Below are 22,585 nucleotides of genomic sequence, written 5' to 3' on the forward strand. Positions count from 1 at the left end.
TTGTTTTCTATCGGAGGCCGAAGGCCAAAGGGAAAAGTTCGTCTTTCCCAACATAGACCTGGTGGGGCTAGTTCCTGTGCATCAGCAATGGCCCTGTTCGCCTTCTCGAACCTGAGTCCTCAGGTAGGATTTGGTCCAAGGCCATGTTGGTCAGCTGATGCAGAAGGATATTAAGCCACTCTCATCGCGGTGTAGGTGGCCAGTGTGAAATGTGTGCCAAGTTGTCGTCTTAGTTAGTGGCGGTTGAGTATTCACCATTCGCCTAGAATAACTAGTGTTGATTGACTAAAGTGATTTTGAGCGTTGAAGTATGTTTTAGCCCTCAGTCCTTGGAAAAGCCGCTGCTGGCGATTCCGATGCCGGGAGGTAATGTCATCAGCTTCAAGAGTGGTTAGGAACTATAACACGTAAAGACGGGAAGGATTCAGGAGGTTCCGCATCCTGATTCAGGACCGCAGCAACGGTAGCTGGTAGGGCCATCCTGAAATCAGCGAGAAGTTTGTGTTTTTCCTTTGACTGATACTTCTTGCTTCAAGGGGACCACTGCCTTCGGACCTAGTCTCATTCACGCCGAAGTTCATCTGAACTCGAAAAGCCTCAGACCCCACACATCACCAGGCACGACGCCATATGAATCACTTTAGTGGTCAATAACCCCATATTCTTATTCCCCAAAGAGCTCCATTTGATTCCGAACGCAGTAAAACATTTCATTGCAGGTCTGACAACCTGTGATTATTCTTAATATGCCTACTCATTCCTCGTAGATTGACCACAATCGTATATTTTGGGGGGCAAATCGCAGCCCATGACAAACGTAATATGTACAGTTCGCAATCGTAATGCGTCATGTGATGAGAGGGGGGAAGATTCTTCTAACAGAAACCTCTTGGGTCGAACAGCGTCCTGCTGTAGTTCGGCATGGGGAAGGGCTGCCGAGCCTGTGCGCTCAAGAGCTGCTCAAAGGCCTGCAGGCGCCTCGCGAGTTCCTGGTGCTCACGCATAATGGCCTTGTTCCTTCGTTCTAGATAGTGTATATATTCAGTCGCCTTCGTGAGGACGGTGCCCTGCCGATGAGTGTAAGTAAATGATTTCGCGCTTGTCAAATAGGGGAAAACACTCCAGCTTACCTTGCTAACTTTGGGACCGCGCTGCGATTGGCTGTCAACCTCAGCATCCTCACCACCTCCTTCCTCGGGTATTGACCTCAGAGACGGCACCGCGTCGCGCAGCTCCGAGATTCTGTCTTTGAGATTGGTACGGTACTTCCTCTCAATGTCGTTGTGTGCCGTTCGATCACCAGCCTTAACTTTGTCTTTCGACTTTTCAGATACGCCAGTGGCATTGGTGGTGCTCCGTGATACTTGCGGCCTCTGGGTGCCGGGCTCCTCCTTGATGGGGGCCTTTTCCTTTTGCTTGCCCTTGTGAGGAGCCGATTGCTCGGGGTCGTTGGCCGGGTCGTTCATACTGCCTGACGCCATAGTAGCATCGAAGTTCTCCAAGCTCGCAAATTCTGGACCAAGATCTGCTCCGACACCAAACCCCATACCGGATCCCAGACTGGTTGAAGATCGCCCCGTGTTGAGCGCTATTGCTAGCAAGCGTCGCTGTTCGGGGTCAAGCATAGGCGCACCCATGGGACCCATTCCGCCCATTCCAAAAAGGGGGTTCATCCTTAGTCCAGGCGCGGGCTTTTCCCAGCTCAAGGGCGTCGAGTAAAGGCCCTCCCTAGGTGGTACTTCCTGAGGCGGCTGAGAATCAATCTTCCCGAGCTGATCGCCGAGGTTCATTGATTCCAAAAAGTCCTCATCATCAGAAAGGGCATTGTCGAGCGCAGCGTCATCCATGAAGTCCTCTGGTTTGAACACAGGGTTGGTGTATAAACCGGCACCCAGGCCAGGTGTAGTCGACATGGGGTTCAGGCGATTCGCAGCGGGCCTAGCAAATGTCACTTCGTTAGCTTTTCTTTGATGATCAGTAAATTGTCCTTGGCTCAAACTATCTTACCTAGGCCGGTAATTCGGGGTAGGGTTGCTACGCCTTGAAAAGTCGATCTCAAAGCTTCCACCAAGCTTCTGTTCCTCATCATCGTCGAATTGGATCCAGTAGTCGACCGATTCCAATGCAGCAGCCTCCGAGTCGACCTTGGTCCGTTTCCGTGCATGGCCATCTCTCCGCCGGGGATCTTGGTTCGGCGCAGCGCGGCTCGGTAAGCCTGAATTTCTTTGTTGACCACCATGGTTGAACTGCATTTGAGTTGGCATGGAGCCGAGCCCAAAGTTCGTGCTGGCAGGCGATGCCTGAGCAAAGGAAGGCAACGAACCAGAGGGGCCATTGGACGTCGACTCAGAGTTTGCAGGGTCGCCGCCTAAGGACTCCCACAAGGAGTTATCCGGCGCATTTCTGGCAGCACCTGTGGCGGATGACTCGGCAGTCTGCTCGGCCGAGTTTGTCGTCTGGTTGTTGGGGACAGCAAAGTAGTCGAGGTTTTTGAGAAAGTTGGGGTCCATCACAACGCCAGCATTTCGGCCCCCGAAACGTCGGCGGTCGTCGATCTAGAAATCGATATATGCAATGTAGAGTGGATGTACAGCGGTTCGATCGCTTGCCGAATAATCCTTAAGCACTTGAGGCCCGGACCTCGTACGCTTCTTGGTCGGTGAAAGAGTTTGGCGACTCAAGATGGCCAGTCGTACGACCTCGTGTAGCCAATCAAGGCAATGTAGTCGTCCAATGGCAGCGAAGGCGATGGGGACAAGCAGCGAGCAACAGTCGTCGGGGTCGGCGTTGGCAAGGGAGGCAGGGCAGGACGCAGTGGATGAGCAGAGACGGTCGTTCGCTTTCGTGTACCGTCAAGAGTGTGCCGCTCGCGCAACAGACGGCAGGCAAGGCGGGGATTTCGCTTATTAGGATCAGCACAGGTTCGGATCGTTCAAAGAATTGTTTGGCCTTTGCGAGTAGGCTTGTGAGGGCGTAGGAGGCAAACGAGAAGCACGGGGACGGACAATAACAAGATCCATCAAACACGGGGAAGGACGAGAAAAGAGTTGAGGGTTGGGGAGAGGAATATGTGGAGGCAAGGACGAAAATGACTGGTCACACCTTACGTATCCAACAAGGGATCTGTGGGAGGCTGCAGGAGGTTTACGGAGGCGGAAGAAAAAAGTTGAGCGGTTCAGGTGATTTGATAGTGGTGGTGGTGCTGTTGGAAACGGCGGCAGTTCGTAGGAGAGCAGGCCGAGAATTGCGACTCGCAGGAGACAGCTGGAGCTCTGTAGCGGAAGGACGAAGACAAAAGTCGGCTGATATTCAAAGACAGGAAAAGTGACCCGCGCCGGATTCCGTGAGGGAGGGGGGGATTGACTCGAATTGACTCGGGCCAGGGCGGCCGAGTAGGCAAAAAAACTACTCCGGCAGAAAAGTGTGCAAAGGTTTGGCAATTGGGCGGGAAAGAACGATGCAGGATCGGGAGGAATGGCCTGACATCGAATTTGCCAGTGGCCGGGGCACACTGGCTGAGCGTATCAAAAATCGACCACTTCATCTTGACAATCGTATGATGAACGAGGCTGCTGGAGGGGAGTCGTGCGATGGGCGCCGAGCTCCAGTACAAGGGTCATTCATTGGATGTGCGTCGATCCGGCCCCACCACAGCGCGCCCTCGTTGTCAGCCTTGCAAGCTGGCCCGAGCGTCGGCCCCAGAATAGACTTCCCGCTCCGTTAGGGTCCAGCTGCTTCTGGCTTGGTCTCCCCCGTGCCCCCCTAAAAATTCCTCTACCACGTAGACATCTTTCCCGAATTGGTGTCGGTCCAGTCAAAACTGTCCACCACCTCTCGTCCCTCCTTTGACGTTTTTGTCCCGTTTGTGAATGGAAGCAGGACCGTGATTCGCCGTTCCCCAAATCCATACACACTTGCCGTGCTCTTCGGGGTGGGACCGGCGCGGAGGTTCTCAAACGTCGGGAACACTACGGAGTCCTCTCCGCTCCTCCCCTTCGTCGTCGCATCCATCGCCCTGTTCCGCCCCCTGCCAAGATACTTCACCTTGCCTCGAACAGACAGGCGCAACGGTTATGCCGCAATTCTAATGAAGACTTGGTGGTAGAACCGTTTGTGGCGGCGGCACCCACGTGGAACGGTCGAGACAAGATACCCCGAATGCCGTTGGCGCCGTTGAGCCAACGATGCGCAAAGACGTCTAGAACTTCTGTGAATACATCGTTTAATTGCTTTTCCTCCCTTGCGTTCCCCATGGCCCCGACTTGCGTCCCGTCGTCGTTCGACAATTTTATCTCATATAAGTTTGTTCGATTTTATGCTGCCCCAATCAAGTTTGCTGCAAGTGCAGAAGCTCTGATGCTCGTATCTACATTCAATTGTTGGCCAGCGCTGGACAATACGAAATTCGGTCAAAGAGCATCAGGAGCGGCAGAGTCGCTGGTATCACCATAGTGAATGAGAGCATCAGTGCCCGTCCCTCAGACATCAGTCCTTCAGAGTGTATAAATACACCCTCCTCAACTTCTCGATAGTTTCCAAGAGAATCACACAACCCATCCTCTTCTTCGCCTTACCTCCCGAGTCATTAATCCGCCCTCGTTTTTCGGTCAACATGAAGTTCGTGACGAGTATCGCCACCGTCCTCCTGCTTTCGACCTCGGTCGTTGCTATCCCAGCCAGCCCCATCGCCACCCCAAACCCTCACCTCGAGCCAATGTGGCCAAAATGCATCAAATTCTACAAAGCTACAGGTGGTGAGACGTGCGACTCCATCGCCTCCAGAAACAACATCACCAAAGCCGATGTTATGGGCCTGAACCAGGCCATTGGCGGCCTCCGTGGTTGCTCGATGAACAACATCTTCGAGGGTTACTGGTACTGTGTCAAGCCAGATGGCTGGTAATGGTTCTGTAAGAGAGGCGTGATCGGTCTCGCAGGATGCGCGAACTTCACACGGGCGAAAAACGGAGGACTACCTAGGTGGCGGATCAAGTGAGGCTTCACATCGTGGCGAGCTACTTTGGCATGGCGCTGTTCATGTTACCAAGAGTTGCTAGTTACAATCAACAATACCCACGAATTATCAGTACCCACTACATTCATTCTCCCTGCGCAACTTTCTCCTTATCCAAGCTTGGTTCTGATGGTGACTCGAGTCAAAAAATCACTCGGAGAGTACTCTTCAGCGCTGTTGAGGATTGGGGTCAGCTGCTCGACTGACGCAGTCACTACAAACGCTGGTCTCAACAAGCGTCTCGTGTTTGGCACTCGGTCCCTTACAGCCCTTGCCTACTTTCTCGCAATACACGATGTTATGAAAGCCCTTATGGCCGCAGGCCCACTCCTTGTCATATAGTGTGCACATCTTTTTCGATCTTGACTTTCGACTCTGTGGCCTGCTACTTGCTCCCCCGTTCTCGTGGATGTTGGTTCTTGTTACTGTTGCCGGTCAGCATAATCTATTTACTTGGATGCCCGCAGTTTTGACCCCAGTGAAATTTGCATACAAACTGAAAGATGTGTATTCAAGATGACTTGACTCTCTCAGACAGTTGTTGCCTCCCACCGTGACTCTAGAGTCGGTTGTATGAATGAATTGCTCTATTGCCTTCTCGTGTACTCTGCTTCGGACTCTGAGGTCGCGGGCTGTCTAATAACAGCAGGAAGCTTAGGCGGAAAAGGCACTCCGAGATAGAGCTTCAAGGCATTGGGTCCGCGGGAGAGAGGCTCAGAGGAGATTCTCTGACAAGGTAAGAAAGCAACACAACGATCGTGTTGGGAGTGGAAAGAAGAATTCAGTGAGTTCTTGCTGAACACCAGTAATGCTGGCTCTTGAACCGAAAGTGGTAGTTTCAGACAAGTGAGGACTAAACAGGATTAACAGGAGGTCAATATATGCCTCTCTCGGCGAAGAAAAATATTTGACGTTTTCCGATGTGCAACCAATACCATGTGGTCCAGACCCCGTCGGACGCCTTGCCGCGTTCCGCGGTACTGGAAATGACGAATCGAGATGCAGGTAGCAATGGAAGAGCAGAAGCCCTTCGGTACATCACATATCAGAATTCTGCAGGGTGACTTGACAGCTTGGAAGGGGAGGGGGAAAGGGGGGAGGAGACCGGGAGTCGGGACTTGGACTTTCTCGTCAGCTTCTTTGGGAGCATGCCACCGATGTCCGTCGTTCCCAGTGGGCCACGACCGACGTCACTTCGGCGAAGAACTACGGGATTGGTGGGCCCTTCGATGTGTAACCTATCAAACGGTCGGTTGTTGGGGTCTTTACCCGGCTAAGTGCAGAAGAATATTGTCTACGGTTATGGTTTCACGAAAAGGCGGTGGGTAAGGATACGGGCATCTTTGTCTTCTCTTGGCTGTAAGTACATCGAGATTTACCTCAGGCGCTCTCCCATGTTACGCGCGCGCTCTCTCTATCTCTCTGCTCCCTGAAGAGGAGAGTCTTTCTGGTAAGGATGAATGTGCGGACCAAGGCAGTGAGCAGTAAAGATTGTTGTCAAAAGGTGGGGGCGGACTGGGCTCCTGATGATGCTTAAAGACCCTAGATCCCTGTTGACTCCTCCGGGGTACCATAAGCCCCCCCATCCTGGCCCTATCACGCACTGTCCCTCTTTGATATGTGATCTGCTCAGGGTGTCAAACGTCAAAAGTCACCTCGGTGTTCTGTTTTGTTTCTTTCCAACCACAAGAAAGGAGGGAAGTATGTATGTCCCTCTGCAAATCTCGCAGGTTCCATGCGAGAACGCGCTTCGGGATACAACCTTGAACACTTCCCCGAGGAGGTCCATGTTGCCGCGATGTTTGGTACGCTTGTGGCTTGCCGGTTGACGTCCCCCCCTTTCCCCCCTTCAAGTTTTCTCCAATAACCCCGCTACTGCGAGCTTCTGCGCGAATGGGCTGATGTGGATGGCCGTTTGCTTACACCATTTGTCAGACGCACATTCGTAGACATGCATGGCAGCGCACGACAGGCTTCCTTATGCAGCGAGTAGTCTCTGGAGTGAGAAAATCCATCCGAGCGGAGGGAGGTCGACGCACTACTTCCTGCAGGGTCGCTAGAGGGAAGCCGTTTATCCATGTAAAGATGCGTCTTTGGACTCGGGTCTTAGACGTAGGCACCCGGATTGGGTCTCTTTCGGTCACAGTTGTTCGGCGTAGTCATCGAGATGTCGGACCTCGTTGTCGGTCGAGAATAACCCCAGCTTACAGCCTCCAAAGTTTTTGAGCGTATAACTCTCAAGGCCAACAGCCGTGATAATTCCTTGTCTCGGCGCTCAGTTTTCTGGGACAATTGGGACACAATGTTTATACGGTCCGTCCTTGACTGAAGACCAAGTGATAACACCAGGCAATGCGATGTCAATGAGGCGAAAGACTTCGGAGTGGATCGCAATATGATCTCGTCATACTCATGAGCTAAATTCGCTGTTTTCTAGAGCTACCCTGGTTCTTCATGCTGTTCCTGACGGCAGCCCGGAACGAGGCACTGAAGAATACGCGCCCCGGATGACGGATAGTGATTTTCTTATATAGACTGTGTTGGTGGTGATGTCGACTGAAAGGCCTTTCGTATAGTACGACTAAGGTCACCCTTAGACTATTTCTGAAGCAAGCTTCTTAGAGGGCACACTGACCCTGCCTTTTCTCTTGAAAATCTAGTGAATAAGACGCCGATTTGACTACTGGTCATATCTTTCGTTGTATGCCACTCTCTGGCCTGTTTCAGTTAGCGGACTAGCCTACATTTGTGTTGTTTCTTCAGGATCTCTGCTCGAATGTCATTCAATGCTGCCGACTGCTTGATCATAATCGTATTACATTAAGGATCCTAGATGATAAATTCCTCATAGATCCTCATTCACCAAATCATCTTAACAGGTAAAATTCTCAATCGTATTCTTAAGAGTGCGCATTGTTGTATTCAGACGACTTCCAATTCATGAATTCAGGTTCACTCCGAGGTCACCAATGGATCTGATGTAGCTCAAACACCACTTCATCCCTTGAACGCCCGGTGCCGTCCCTTCCCACTTATTCTCACCATGACTCAAGTTCATTACGCCTTTTTGTACCAAGAACAATCTTTTGAGAATACATACTTATGTATAAGACTGAAGGCAGCAAGTTAGGTAATCTACCGTCCTGCAGGAACGGACAGTGGTGAAATGGAAGGCACCATGGTTCTGCCTCGTCATGGGGTACACGGTCAATGGGAAGGCGCGAACTGGTAGTTGGCTCTTTCCGCTTTTGAACCAGAGAACCACAGGTTGAGGAAGGCACCTTCCTGGTGACCAAACACTAGATCTAGATCCCACGGTCCATTCCTTCCTCTTTCTATTTTCAATCCCATGACAAGTCCCTTCCCAACTCTAGAAGTTGCCTCATTTCGTTCCACTGTCTTTATCCAACAACTTACAGCCGAGGCTCGCAACCTTCTTTCACACCCACTCATCTCCTCCCCTCACATATCCTTGCATCTGACCCGGCGTCGCCTCGCCATATCCCACTGGCTGCAACATAACTCTGTCTGTCCCCGTCTCTAGTCCCTCTACTTCCCTCTACTCACTTCAACCCGGGACAAACAACGCTAAGGCGGCGGAGGCGACAAAATGTGGTGCAGCATGCCGAAAATCCTTTTGGGATTGCTGTCGATTCGGGCATGGATCGACGGTGTCGAAGCCTTCTCTTGGGAAGGTGTCGAAAGGAGAGCAGACACCCCCCGGTCTGTGGAGGAACATTTGGTCAACCCCTCGGTTGTAGTTCACGACGCATCACGCTTGCCGAATGTCTACGCCGTCGCCATGCAGGAGCTCCAAGAACTCGAGTCGGAACCTCTCTGCCATCGAATCTCTGCTCGACTCCTGGTCAACAATTGCCAGCTGTTGGAAGGCAAAGACGACGCCACCGTTCTCACCGACAGCGGCAGACAAATTCGTGACTTTGTGGACTCCTATGCCGCCAGTCTTGCTATCTGTGATCTGGAGAGAGGCAGTTTCGTCATTCCGTCTGGATGTGCGCCGTTCAGAGAACATGCTCTAGCTAACCTACCGACCTCCAAAGTTGCTCAGCTTCACGTCTCACCTCGGCAGATAGATTCGTGTCTCTCGGGGTTAGCCAAGTCCGACTCTGCGTGGAATACTTGGGTGAGCTACCGTCATAAGGCTCTCAGATTCTGCGAAGCTGCTCGCGCAGATAATGACAAAGGTATTTATCTATCCTCCGTACCTAGGGAATATTTCTAATATTGCTGCAGCACAGAGCATTCGTCTATACCAACGTCTCACCGAAGTCCTCTCAAAACTGTCCGAGGGAGTTGAACAAGAGCTTGAAGCCCACCTACATGCGATCAATTTGAGAGCAGCTGAGACTACAGAGCAGCTCCGCCAAATGAACCCAGACATCGATCAGTTGCGAAACAGCTTACAAGACCTGGACAGATATGTTTCTCAGGACGTGATGCAGATGGTACAGGTAGGTTCGCCACACTCATTCCCGAGCACTGCAACTCAACTGACTGAAAGGCATCAAATTCTGCGATGCGAGGCGGCCTCGAGGATGCCCAGAACCTGCAACAGCTGCTGACGGTGCTCCTCAAAACGGTCCTTAGCAGCAACGCCGAAGTTGCAGCATCGCATGAGCTGGCACTGACAGACTTCAAAGAACGAACTGGAAATGAGGTCGCGGCTGTCATGGCTGCTCTCACAACAGCTATAGCATCGTCTACATCCCTTCATGGCCAGTTGGTAAGCAAGTTGAGACCGACCACTTGCTTTCTAGACTGACATCGAATAGGAACTATCCCACATTCGAGCGATTGAACTAGCTCACCGACAAGATAGTCTTGAGAAAGTTGGTGAAGAAAGTCTTCTGCAAGAATCAAACATGCCGCTGACTATCTTTCAGGGATTGGAGAAACTCCTAGACATTACCGATGACATTTCCTCGAAATACGAATCACACTCTGATAAGCTTTCACACGTGAACCAGATTTCAGAAGACCTGCTGGATACACTTGACAATATGGCTTCATCGACATCAGAAGTTCGCGGTTCTTTCCATCGACCGGGTTGGACAAGTTGGGTGCCATATGTGGCGTGCCCAGCCGCGTCTTTACTCATGGGATCTTACGGTCTTCCACCATCAGCAGTGAGAAACCTCGGACTAATTGCGCTCGGTATGGTGTTGACACATTACTTTGCAAGAAAAGGATACTGATTGTAATATGCTTTATAGGCGAACTTGCTGGCTTCGTCGTGTCTTATGCCAAATATCTCTCGCCGGGTATCCTCGAGGCTGATCAGCATATATCTCCAATTATTGGCGCCATGAACAAGACCTTCATTTCCACGGCGTCCCCAAATTATCTTTCCAGAGATCTGTCGCTAATTCAACGCAATATCCGAGGATCGACGACGACTTGAGAGCTGCTGGTCGAGAGCGACATTCGACATGAATCTCCAAATCGAAACACATACAAAGTTTATGACATCTGGGCAGGGCGAATTGTTTCCGGCGTTTGTGATTATATCTTTTACCTTCCTTCTTGCTTTTCGTTGTTTTTTGCGGATGGGTTACTGGACTATGGTAATTGCAATCGGTGGAAATTAGTACTGGGAAACGGTTGCCTCTGACATCATTTCTCGCATATGAACTTAGCAAGTCGCCTATTCGGGCACTATGCACTTTTAACCGGAGTTTGATCATTCTCATCCATTCATCTCCCCTTTTGCTATCTTGTGTGCCTATATCCCAGTGCAAGGCAGACTGACTGCGGGGAAGTGCATGAAGGCGTATTGCTGTCTTTCCTCATAGCCTGACCCCGACCGCCAGCTAAACTTTGCCGTTGTCTCCAAACACCCGACCGTCTTGAAGCTGCGGGATTAACTCAAGACGAGACGAAGACAGCGGCGATGGCGGACAAGGTCAAGATCGCGCTCATTCAAATGCACCCTAAGGTCAGTAAGTCTAGGACTACCCCTCATCGAAAATGCTTAGCCCAGTCTAGCTCCCGCGCTTCCTTTTTCATGCGCCATGGCTCACGAGGTTTCCCTGCGGCTGCGGCGGGGGGAACTTCTGCCTCTTCCCCGTGGGGGAAAAAAAAACAGAGTTCTGATGAGCATCACAGGTCGTCGCGCCAGAGGAGAATTTCACCAAGGCAGAGGCTTACATCCGCACCGCCGTTTCTAAGGGCTGTTCGCTAGCCGTGCTGCCCGAGTATCATCTAACATCATGGGTCCCCGACCACCCTCAGTTCGTATCCGCCTGCGCGCAGTCCTGGACGTACCTTGAGCGGTATCAGGCCCTGGCCAAGGAGCTAGGAGTGTCCATCGTGCCGGGGACGATTGTGGAGCCGGACGGCGAGGAGGGAGCAGACGACCTGGACCTTTTGAACGTTGCATATTTCATCGGTCCCGACGGCGCCGTGCTGGGGCGGTACCAGAAGAAGAACCTGTGGCACAACGAGAGGCCACACCTTACAAAGGGCCCCGAGCCGCACGGCGCCTTTGACACGCCACTGGGGAGGGCGGGCATGCTGGTGTGCTGGGACCTGGCGTTCCCCGAGGCGTTTAGGGAGCTCATCCGCGACGGGGCGAGGATTATTGTCTGTCCCGCGTTTTGGCTCGCCGACGAGTACAAGCGCGACAACGGGGCGGGGAAAGGCGCGACCGAGGTGGTGAACCGCGACTCAGAGCGTGTTTTCTTGGAGAATGTCATGGTCACGAGGGCGTTTGAGAACACGGCGGCCGTGGTCCTCGTCAACGCGGGCGGGCCCGCGGGCGGAGGCGGGGTGGAGGTTCGGGAGGAGGGGGCGAGGGTCCGGTATTGTGGTGTCAGTCAGGTTGCGATGCCGCTTGTCGGTGCGCTCGGCAAGCTGGGTGCCGAAGAGGCGATGGAGATTGTCGAGGTCGACTTGGGGCTGTTGGATGTTGCTGAGGAGGCGTATAAGGTGAGGGAGGATATGAGGAAGGAAGGCTGGCATTATGGGTACTCAATTGTGAAGGAATAAGGGATGATCTCAAGACGACAGTGTACGGTTAACAGGACATTTAATATAGATGGCACAGATATCTTGACTCCAGGTGTGGTCATGATGAATGGTGTTGATTGCAAAAAGTCTGGTACTGATGGCTCAGTACTCGCTATCAATATGCCTTAGACTTGTAGGCGGATGAAGAGATATATCCCGGCCATTACTTCATTGAGAGCTCTGCCCGGTCTCATCTAGATAAGCAAGAAACTTCCTTCTCTGCGCGATACGGATCCGCGTGTGCTTCGACTCGAGGTAATCCCAATACTTCTGGATCTTGGCATCCACTGGGCCACCCTCTGAGCCAGCAGCATCGATACGTCTCAGCCGTTTGTCATCGTTGATCGTCCACACTCCTTGCCAATTATTGGGAATGTCCTTGTGCTCCTTCAAGTACTTCACCAGACTTGTGGCCAGTGGTGTGCATAGCGAAGTAGCCATCAGCGCCAAGACGATATCTTCGCGCGGGTAGCCAAACGAGACAAACCGGTCCATGAGGTCCTGAAGCTCGACGGTCTTATCTGTCGATTCTTGGGAGTCGGTCATGGTTTGGTCTGTGGCATCTTTCGGAGCTTCGCCTGCTTCTTCTGCTCCTTTCTCCTCCGCCTCCTCTTCCTCTTCCTCTTCCTCCTCTCCTTCCCCCTCTTCGGCGGGCCACTCTTGAACTGGTGTAAGAGTGAGTGATTGGTTCCGGTCGATCCCCTTTCCTTTATCTCTCTTGTAGGACAGAGGCACAGGGGTCACGGATTCTTCCTCGCCCAAAAGCTGTTGTGACGGTGAAATATCGAACTCGATACTGTCTTGCGATTTGTCAGTTGCATTGAAGGCATCATCGAAGCCGAAGTCCTGTGTTTCGGGCTCCAAACGACGGGGCTTGCCAGTTAGATCCTCTTCGGGCTCTTCTTCCTCCACGTCTCTCTCTGTGGCCCCCTCAACTTGCTCCTCACTGGCCGTCCACTGTTTGACACTGAGCGAGGGGCTAGGGCCAAGGTTTCCGAAGCTTGCGAGACCCAACTTGTCGTCGGGGGTCGATGGGATCTCGTCGTCTGGGCCTAGGCGCTGTCGCTTCTTCCGGCTGTTTGGTGTCGACGGAAAGCCAGACGTCTCGACAACGATTGCTTGCCTCTTTCTAGAAGCACTGGGGGTGACCGCTTGTTGTACCTGTGGAGGTTCCAGCTGCACATCTGGTACGGCGTCTTCATCCTCGGGCTGTGAAACCTCATCGTCCTCGGATTCTACGTCAGGTTCGTCTAACAGACCGCTGGCTGCGAAGCCGGCGACATGGTCTGCAAAGCATTGTTGTACCAACTGAGCGTTTTCAATGTGGAAGCCCAATTTATCTGCGACTGCTGCCCAGTCGATTTCGACCGCACCTTTCTGGTACTGGTCTCCAACAGCTTGCCACAACAGCCACAAGTCGATAGATTGATCCTTGATCTCGGGATTGGTCTGGGTATCGATATGGTGGAATTTTCGGTAGCCCCACAGTTGGTCGTAGAAATCCTGTCTCGTAACAGCTTGGGACTCTTCGACTTTTGGCTCTCGTGACTGTTCCGCTTCTTCGACTTCCTCTCTGGCGGGGCTTGCACCATATGAGACGGCCTTGGGTTCAGAAGTCTCCGTGGGCTGGCTGTTAGATTCGGTTGGCCTCTCGTCCTGTGGGCGTCCCATCTGTCGAGTGAACTCGCCGCTGGGAGCTGTGTCCGGTCGGGTCTTTATGTTGACTGTAGAGGATTCTTCAGGCAAGAGTCCGCTCTCGTCAAGGCTTTCCTTAGAGCTCTCGCGAAGTCGCGGCTCCAATATTTGTGTCCAGTGCCGTTTCCACGCAGCCTCTGAATGACTGGAATGCTACTTAGGTTCAGTCTAGAGCCATTATCACTACAGTGAAGAGCAGACGTACCCTTTCTGAGAATTTCTTGAAGAATTTGGTGTCGGGTGTACCGCCAAACCTGCCTGCCTCGCGAATCAACAAGTCATCCTCTGCCTCTGTGAACTTGGCTCTCTTCGCTGGAGTCAATGGCCTTCTGACGGCTGGCTGATGGGTGGCGGAGCTCGGCCTGACCGTTGCCTTCACCTCTGCCTTCGCCGGAGGCAATTGCGAGACACTTTTTGGGGTAGCCAGAGGAGGCGCCTTCTTCACTGCTGGTCGCGTAGCTTCGGATCGCTTGGAAGGAGTCGCGGCTGCCGGTGGCGGCGGCAATGCGATATCCGGAGCATTAGCTGCCATCTTCTCAAGCTCAGCCGGAGGCAATTTGGATAGCTTCTTTACCCATCGATCTCTCCAAGAATGCCAGGTATGACGATTGTTCTACAACCGTTTAGTAAAAGTAAGAGAAGAATATACGTCGAGAACCAAACTCACTATTCCCTCGAATGTCTGATAGATCTCATTGCCGCTTTTTTTGTTTGCCGCATGCGAAAGCACCCACCTGGCGAGACTTTCATCGTCGGCGGTGTTGAACGGCGTGCGGGTTCCTTTAATAGGGGCAGAATTGGCTGATTTGGCTGTAGGACGGGAGCCACCAGCAGGACGAGAGGAGCCGACAGGACGCGAAGCTGTGGGAGTTTGGTGCATCTCATATTTATCCGTTTCTTGTACCGCGCCGTTGTCGACGGAATCTCTGACAAACTTCCAATCGAGCGACCCAGATGGTTTAGGCCCGGTATCGTAGGTAATGTAGTGATCCGCCTGAGTTTCCAACTTCGCAATTGTGCCGCCGTTTTGCTGCATCAGTCAGCTTCCAGAACGCCTGGCATTCTAGAAGTGATTGCCTACCTTGATAAGGTCCAGGATTCTCACTCTGCCGGGTACGCGAAGCGAAACAAAGAATTTCAGATCCTTGAATAGAGTGCCACGGGCGCCGGGCACTCCATCGTAAGTGATTCCGCCTGCCGACATATCCAGAAGAACATGAGAAGTGTAGCTGGGAAAACTCAAAGGTTGACTTTGTGACACGAGTGAACTTCCCCAAGCTTGTTCAGCCCTTGAAATAGGTGTTGCTGTCGCTAAGAGTGGAACTCGTGACGGACAATTGCATGTAGAGAGATAGCCTGCCTTGAAGAAGTTTGGTCAAGGCGAGAATCGCAATGATGTCCCGAGAAGGTACGATGAAGCGGTCAGTCAAAAGGGAGGGATCGCGCAAACGACGCGCTTGCTTAAGTCGATACTTTGCTTTGAAAGGCGTGTGTGAGGAGCCCACTCAAATGCCCTTCCGTTTTATGAGCCTTAGGAATAGACGTCAGGAATAGACCAAGTGCCTTCGTCTTTTGAAATGAGCTTGTTGCCTCTCATTGACACGGACCGCGATGCAGCTTCGTCTTTGTGACCCGGGCAAGTGCACTGCCAACACTGCAGGCATCTAACGTATTAGTAGAAGGCACGCAGGTGCTCAAGTAAGACGCGCTTCCGTGGAAGGGATGCCGCGTGTTCACGTGTGAACTGCTTCTATGCGTTAAGATATGCATTTTGCACATCACATGAGTATATACAGTATAGCAACGGTAAACGGTCTGTTCAGATTTGCGCTATGACCTCCCCTATTCGATACAGCGATATTTTTGGTATTCTTCAATGCCATGACGATACTCTCATGTCAAACTATGGTTTTTCCGCGAACGTTCTTTCCATTTGGCTACTAGCTGTGAAGACATTCTCAAGTTCTTGGATTATTCAAAAAGTTCCTTGCTGCTGGCTAAGTTACCTAGCTTATTGACGAGGAGCGTGTGCCTCCTTTAGGCTGATTCCTCAAGACTCAGGCCCTGTCCACTCGCTACCGGCCACAGCGACTGATAGTGGACTTGTCATCCGTCTGCCTTACCCGCCTCAGCCGGCACATCCAGCCCGAAGTACTGTAAACTAGGACTAAGTGGAACGTCGCCATCTCTGCCGGAATACCCAGACTTCAGTTTTCTCAAGACAATGTGTTGGAAGAAGTCATAACACTTAGTTTTGATATAATGGGCGCCCTCAGGAATGCGGCACTTTTCGTGCTGGCTGTCTCCTTCACAGTCTTCGTCGCCTTCTTTGGCCGACTGCCGGCTCTAAGGTTCGTCATCATGTTTGTTCACTGGCTGGAGAACAGAGGCATCTCACTTTTAGGAACGTGGACTCACCATTTTGGCAGACACACGCCAATTGCAACGATGCATAGGATAATGTGGATCCATATCCCAAACGGCTTCCTTGCTGTAGACAAACTCATCACGGGAGGGAGGTTCTCGACGTCCATGATACGCTTTGGCAACTTCATGATGCATGACCGGCACCCTACCGTCGTCGTAAGTGTCCGGGTTTGCTACAGATTCACGAAATTCAAGGCCAGACTGACGCTTTCCAGATCTTCTTCCTGCTCATCCTCTCTGTTTCGGAATACCTATATCTCCCGGGAGCGTGGCCCCAGATTTCGCTCTTGCACAAGATCATAGGCTGCATCGTCATCTTCTTCCCCTATTGGTTCCTGTACCTATCCGTCATGGCCGACCCGGGTTACATCACGGCCGAGAATCACGCCTACTACATGTCCCTCTACCCCTACGACTACTCAATCTTCTACCCCGGACAGAAATGCAGCACTTGCAACCTCATCAAGCCTCCCCGCTCCAAGCACTGCAGCATCTGCAAGCGCTGCGTCGCAAAACTCGACCACCACTGCATCTTCATCAACGGCTGCGTCGGCTACAAGAACCAGCACTACTTCGTCCTGCTCCTCCTCTCCACAGCCGTCCTGACCTCGTACGGCGGGCTCCTCGGCTTCTCGCTCCTCTCCAACAAGATCGCCGCCAACTACCCGCAATGGGCGCTGTGGCCGCCAAAGGGCATGGAAGTCAAAGAGTACCTCCTCATCTGGAGCTGGGCCCTGCAGGACAACGTCGGCATGGGCGCCGTCACCCTCCTCGCGGCCATGACCTCCCCGTTGGTCTGGGGCCTGCTGGGCTACACCTTTTGGCTCATCTACTGCGGCACCACGACAAACGAATCGCTGAAGTGGTCCGACTGGAAGGCCGAGATGGACGACGGTTGCGCCTTCAAGCGGAGCATGCCCGTGAACCGCGTCAAGGACAAGCGCTTCGAGCCGGAGAGGACGCGCTGGCCGCTGCAGACGCAGCAGGTGCTGACGAGGACTGAAGACGGGATGCCGCCTCCAGACCACGGGCCTGGCGATGGCGAGTGGGAGCGCGTGTGGAACCTGAAGGATGTCGAAAACCTCTACGATTTGGGGCTGTGGGATAACTTGGCGGATATTTTTGTGTCGAATTACGACTTCAACGTCAAACGAGACCAGCCGTCTGTGGAGGCCCTGGGACGACAGAGGCATTCGCCTAAGGCCTGATGGGCTCGTCCTTCTGTAAGACAAGTTTTGTATACGTAGTGTATAGTATTAATGCAACATGCAACGACCAAAAAGGAATGATACTGCAAGTCGAGACTTATGTGGTTGAGGTAGCCAGGACACGGTGTCATATGGATTTCAGACCACTCAGGACGAGGCATACCATATCAAGATACGGAGCAATCATGGAGGCCCTTTCAACGTTTGTCTTTGTTTCATTTCAACGTGTCTCATCTAATTCGTACCTGGGGCTGCTGAACCCAAGGGAACTTCAGACGCCCCAGCTACTCAGGGCTTGTAAAGCCAGTCTGAGGATCTAATGATGCATGCCGCAGAACTCTCCATACCGTTTGTGCGTGTCAGCCAGTCGCCTGCAGGAAGTTCTTCCACTTCTCAAGCAGAAAAATTGGCTTGACGTTGCCACTGAGTGTCCAAGGTCTCGTCTTCGAACGTTTTCACGCCTACAGAATGGTGCCGAATCTAGGGAACAACGAACGTTAGAATGTAATCTCAGCAAGGTTGATGTAACTTGTAGAGACATACCCAAATGTGCGCTTGATGCTGTTGACGTAGTACTCTTGCCAGTTACGCTTCGTGGCCTCCTCCTCGCCCACAGGGACGCCGTCCCAGTTGACACGCATCAGCGTGACGTGGTCGACGTCGTTCTGGTCAAACTCGATGCTGAGCGTGGAGAAGTGGCCCTCGGGCCACTGCTTCAGGCGCCAGCTCTGGACAATCTTCTTGGGGGCGCTGAGCTCGAGGTACTCGCCCGTGACGTTTCCGTCAAACAGCTCAAACTTTGCGCCCTTGATGGCGCCCTGGAAGACCTTGGGCGGCGCGCGGGTGAAGGCGGCGATGCGGGCGGGGTCGACAAAGGTCTGGTATGCCTCCTCGGCCGTGGTGCGGAACTCGGCGGTGTCGGTCAGGGTCATGGTGTTGACGACCTTGCCGGAGCTACCCTTGACGCTGGTCGAGGCGGTGGTGGACTTGGCCGTCGTGTTCTGTGCCTGGTACTTGGGGGTCGAGAAGCCGCTGGACGGGTTGGATCCGGGGGCATGCTGGATGTCCTTGCCGTGCTCGGCGATCAAGGCTCCGGGCAGCTTGAGGAACTCCTTGCGGAGCTCCGGCACGAGCTTGGAGCGGACGAGGTCCTTGACAGGCTGCTTCTCCTTGGAGTCGGAGTAGATGTCGATGTCAAACTAGCAGGCAGGCAAAGTCTCAGTAAAACGGGGTGGCCTTTTGACAATGCAGAGATTTCACAAGAGAGAGACCCACCACAAACTCATCCTCCTCAGTGTCGTGGGCGACCTCAGGAACGGTGATGGTGCCAGAGACCTCAGCCTCGTCGGCAGTGGTGCCTGCGCTACGTTAGCGAGGCTCCAGAACACACGACTTCACAAAAATGGTACAATGTCAGGCAGAGACAGTCGGTTGAACGAGGTTTTTTACGGGATGTGAAACACATGTGCTTGCATTGATGGACCTACCGGTGTATTCTAGAACGAGCTTAACATCGTAAATGGTGATGACCTTGCCCTTCCTCTGGCTAACGTCGACGTCGCCATCCATGCTCACAACCTTGCTAATCTTTGCCGTGACACCGCTATCGGTAGTCTCGACTTTCGCCAAGCTCTCCTCAAGGTACTGTCTCGCCCAGGCCGAGGCATCCTTGTTGACCCAATGCCAGTTGTTGGGGTTGTGGAGGACCATCTTGTCGGCGGTGACTCGGTTTCTGATTCAGGCTGCGAGGTAGGAAATGGGTGTCTGTTAAAGATTCCAATTGCAAGGTTAGCAAAGGAACAAGTATATGCGTCGCGAGGTTTCGTGAGTTGAAGAAGTAAACAAATAAATTGTCGGTTTGTCCCGGATCAGTGGTTGGTCAATAGACCGCAGCGTTTTTCATCAATAAGGGAGTACAAATCACTCTATGACTGGTGCCAGCTGGTGTATCATCATATTGGGAGAAGAAAGAAAAAAGGCGCGGGGTAGATAAAGAAGGGGTGAGATTGGGGGTCAGTCCTTACCTCAGTGCGGATTGGCGCGTTGGAGTGTCATGTCCAAGGAAGCGTTGCGCATGGAAAGAAAAGGAAGATGGGATTAAATCTGAGCGCGGGACCTCTTTTGAAAGAAAGCTCTAGAATTCTGACGGCCTCTCCGCTGCGAGGTGGGCTGGGCGGTAAATCGTCGGCCGATTGGTTTGCCCGTAGTTGCGGCTGAACCCCACCTTCCATTCCACTTGCTCGTGCCCGACCTGCCTATTCAAGGTCACCAAATTGGTAGACCGAGATTGGCCTGTGCTTGCCATGGTATTGTTGGTACTCATTCAGTAGTCTGGCAGATTGCACATGTTTATCATTCGTCCAGATCAATGTTGCGTACCACAAATCCACGAAAAGACGAGCCCACATGCTCGGTTCGGATTGCTCAACTCCTTGTTTGTTTGTCTCAGCTGGCAGTAGTTTCAGGGCAAAGGGCATACTGCGTCGCTGCACTACAGCTTTCTTCTTTCCCCCCTCATGTTGTACCAGATCCTTGGATGAACTACCTTAGACGAGATATATCGGAGCCGATACATAGGACTGCAGACGTCGGCTCATCAGGCAAACTATTTGTCACAAAGTCTTTCTATCAACCCGAATGCGACTCATCTACATGCTTATTTTTCCATCGTCTGGAACATCAAACGGGAAAAGAAAGCTGTGATTCAATAAGGTCTCGCTTACGATACCTACAGCTGCAAGCAAGTCCAGGTCACGGAACGGCAAACACCACTTGCTCTCCATTCAAACCAGACCATAGTATATGAAACAGCTGGCTTGCAGGCCGCAGGCCGATGCAAAACCTGAGTGCCTTCCAGGCCATTTTCTAGAAGCCGGATGTGGTCGCTCCCACGCGGCCAACGTCCGCTCTTGGCCTACTATTTCCGTGCCATTTGGGGCAGGGTCATCTGCAGTCCGCGATGCCATTGAGTGATTGCGTTCTGACCGTTGCGTTCACACGATGTCACCGTGAAGAGGCCTACGGACGGGATCTCAACGGATGTTACCTGCTCGACTGTCCGGGTGCCGCAGTGCCGACGCTTGCCAAATTGCCTCGTTACACGGTAATGAGAAAGCAGATGATCGATGCACTTTTCAAGATCTTGCAGTCCAAAATATGCTCGATGGCATCGAAAACTTCCATTCTCAGTTCTTGGGTACTCCGCAAAGCCATATTGGTTCCAAGCAAACGGGCCTCGAGCAATATTTAGAACTTCCATGCCTGTTCTTTGCATCCAACCCCGCAGCTTCACGTATCCACAGGAGGTTTCTTCATTCACGTGGAAGCTATCTGGTACCTCAACCCTGTTCGATTACAGGACAGGGCCCAGCCACCTCGATATAAACTCCAAAGACAGCCAAAGTTCCAAACAAGCAATAAGTCGGTGAGGAAGACTCCCGAGGTCTGGCTCTTGACTAGGACTTAAGCTTGCTCAACGCTAATGCCTGCTTTCCTTCAAGGCTGCCAGCCAACGACCGAATCACTCGTCCAGCTTCATCGGGCGGGCGGCGGCCGCGGAGAGGAAGTAGAGCCGGGAGAGCAACGGAAGTCTTTCAGACTGTCGAGCAAATCGAAGGGCATTTTAAGCGCCGACAATCACCTCCGCGTTCTTTTCACAGCACCATCAACCAATCACAACCCCAGACATCTCTTTGACTAGCCAGGGTCTAAGTATGCTTCCAAGAATAGAATGACCTCCCACGAGAAAACCAACCAATCGATACGGCCGCCTACCAACGTCTCCACGAGTCTCTTCTCTTGGCCCCATCAAAATGACAGGCCATTTTGGACCGGACCCTGGCGCGATGCTCACTCATCTTTCCTCTTGTTGGGCCGTGGCAGGTCGCTACGAGCTTTGGGTATGCTATGTTCCATGCTCGCCTCTTCTCGTTGGTTGTCTCTTGCTCAGGTGTACTGTGATAAGGTCCGCTTGCTATGTCGGGTCGACAATGCTCAGTACTGCGACCCTGACTCTGGGCTTTATGCCTTCCTACCTTCTAGTATGCCGTCCCGGCTGATGATGGTCGTAGCAGTACCACGCCATTTCATCATTCTCAAGTGGGAGAAGAAAACCAGAGAAGAACTGCAGCGACGGACCTGAGACGAGACAACAGCAACGCGGATAGCAGCCAGCACCTTAGCTTTGTCGGCATCTGCAGGCCTGTCATGCAGTCGCGACAGCCACATGGGATGTTGCTGGTCGTTCCGCACTTTGCTGTCCGGCTCGCTTTCACAACCCCATGCCGCAAGCAAGCAAGTGCTGCCCCTCGCGAATGGGCGAACGTACTTCGTACCCATCCATACCTTGACACCCTTTCGAATTAGCTCAATACCCTGTCATGTATCGGCTCCCGCTATGAGGTACATATGTGCTCTGCACCGAAGTCGGGAAACGAGCTAGTCGCTATGTTTGCTGCAAGTTGCAACAACTCAGCGCCGAGCATCAACTGCCTTTAGTCCCGGCCTTGAGATCCACCATTGCGCTTTTGCTCCGGGACCCGGCTGCTATTCCTGTCGTTTCCTCGTGCTCCCGAGAGCCCGCTGTTTTCCATGCCCCTTCTGCTTCTCACCCCAATGTCTTGAATCTGGGCCACCCAAGAGTAGGGGTGCCACAGGGGTGCAATTCTGTCGGCGGGCGATCAAGCGTGAGCCAGGAGCGAGCCAGCAACCCCGGTACCCTCCTGTACGTGGGGTGGGATGTATGTACCTCTTATGCAGGAGGTTGACCACATTGCAGCAGACCCGACCTAGACATGACCATCTCTTTTATCTTCTGCGTCCTCCCACTCAAACTTTTGTTCCCTTTCGCTTCAGCCGCGCCCTCCCCCTCCTAGGTGTGACACGACCTTACTGCCGGCTGCCTGTCCGTCCTCTCGGTTGTGCGGTGTGTTCCTCGACATGAGATCGGCTTTCCATCAGTCAAGTTGAATGGGCTGGTAAAGAGTGGAAGAAGTGCGAAAGAGGCCGGCAAGTTGCTGGCTGAGGTATCCTTAACCCCAGTGAGGGTCTAAGTCGTCCTCATCTCCTCGAACCGACTCCGGTGTCACTCCGAGTCCACAACCATCTCAAGTTTCTGACGTCGCCGGGAGTTGCTCAGCTCAGCGGGTGGCCATTTGGCTTACAATGAACAATCCTCGCGATCCAACCCGGTTGCGCCAGGGTCTCAATCCGC

The 22,585-nt window shown here is 52.7% G+C and overlaps 7 protein-coding genes across 7 annotated transcripts; 4 read left to right on the top strand and 3 right to left on the bottom strand.

The window, feature by feature from the left end:
- Window positions 1-875: 875 nt before the first annotated feature.
- Window positions 876-2,510, bottom strand: CCOS01_09292 (helix-loop-helix DNA-binding domain-containing protein; the record flags this gene model as incomplete). The annotated part of the gene is made up of 3 exons (XM_060457451.1): window positions 876-1,067; window positions 1,131-1,938; window positions 2,008-2,510. 3 exons carry the CDS (start codon window positions 2,508-2,510, stop codon window positions 876-878), a joined length of 1,503 nt encoding a protein of 500 aa, XP_060312151.1.
- A 2,102-nt stretch (window positions 2,511-4,612) lies between these two features.
- CCOS01_09293 (uncharacterized protein) lies at window positions 4,613-4,903 on the top strand (the record flags this gene model as incomplete). The annotated part of the gene is made up of 1 exon (XM_060457452.1): window positions 4,613-4,903. The coding sequence occupies one exon, from the start codon at window positions 4,613-4,615 to the stop codon at window positions 4,901-4,903; it is 291 nt and encodes a 96-aa protein (XP_060312152.1).
- A 3,721-nt stretch (window positions 4,904-8,624) lies between these two features.
- CCOS01_09294 (nuclear membrane fusion protein Kar5) lies at window positions 8,625-10,436 on the top strand (the record flags this gene model as incomplete). Its single annotated transcript, XM_060457453.1, has 6 exons — window positions 8,625-9,219; window positions 9,269-9,486; window positions 9,537-9,758; window positions 9,808-9,864; window positions 9,919-10,189; window positions 10,249-10,436. The coding sequence occupies 6 exons, from the start codon at window positions 8,625-8,627 to the stop codon at window positions 10,434-10,436; spliced, it is 1,551 nt and encodes a 516-aa protein (XP_060312153.1).
- A 489-nt stretch (window positions 10,437-10,925) lies between these two features.
- CCOS01_09295 (carbon-nitrogen hydrolase) lies at window positions 10,926-12,022 on the top strand (the record flags this gene model as incomplete). The annotated part of the gene is made up of 2 exons (XM_060457454.1): window positions 10,926-10,970; window positions 11,141-12,022. 2 exons carry the CDS (start codon window positions 10,926-10,928, stop codon window positions 12,020-12,022), a joined length of 927 nt encoding a protein of 308 aa, XP_060312154.1.
- A 189-nt stretch (window positions 12,023-12,211) lies between these two features.
- On the bottom strand, window positions 12,212-14,942 carry CCOS01_09296 (uncharacterized protein; the record flags this gene model as incomplete). The annotated part of the gene is made up of 4 exons (XM_060457455.1): window positions 12,212-13,891; window positions 13,944-14,351; window positions 14,406-14,768; window positions 14,820-14,942. 4 exons carry the CDS (start codon window positions 14,940-14,942, stop codon window positions 12,212-12,214), a joined length of 2,574 nt encoding a protein of 857 aa, XP_060312155.1.
- A 1,058-nt stretch (window positions 14,943-16,000) lies between these two features.
- On the top strand, window positions 16,001-17,373 carry CCOS01_09297 (DHHC zinc finger protein; the record flags this gene model as incomplete). The annotated part of the gene is made up of 3 exons (XM_060457456.1): window positions 16,001-16,089; window positions 16,195-16,321; window positions 16,381-17,373. The coding sequence occupies 3 exons, from the start codon at window positions 16,001-16,003 to the stop codon at window positions 17,371-17,373; spliced, it is 1,209 nt and encodes a 402-aa protein (XP_060312156.1).
- Window positions 17,374-17,834: 461 nt separating this feature from the next.
- CCOS01_09298 (uncharacterized protein) lies at window positions 17,835-19,083 on the bottom strand (the record flags this gene model as incomplete). Its single annotated transcript, XM_060457457.1, has 4 exons — window positions 17,835-17,853; window positions 17,917-18,572; window positions 18,649-18,731; window positions 18,861-19,083. 4 exons carry the CDS (start codon window positions 19,081-19,083, stop codon window positions 17,835-17,837), a joined length of 981 nt encoding a protein of 326 aa, XP_060312157.1.
- Window positions 19,084-22,585: the final 3,502 nt, after the last annotated feature.

This window comes from Colletotrichum costaricense, assembly GCF_030867565.1.
Source record: "Colletotrichum costaricense strain IMI 309622 chromosome Unknown Scaffold_9.1, whole genome shotgun sequence".
NCBI lineage: Eukaryota > Fungi > Ascomycota > Sordariomycetes > Glomerellales > Glomerellaceae > Colletotrichum > Colletotrichum costaricense.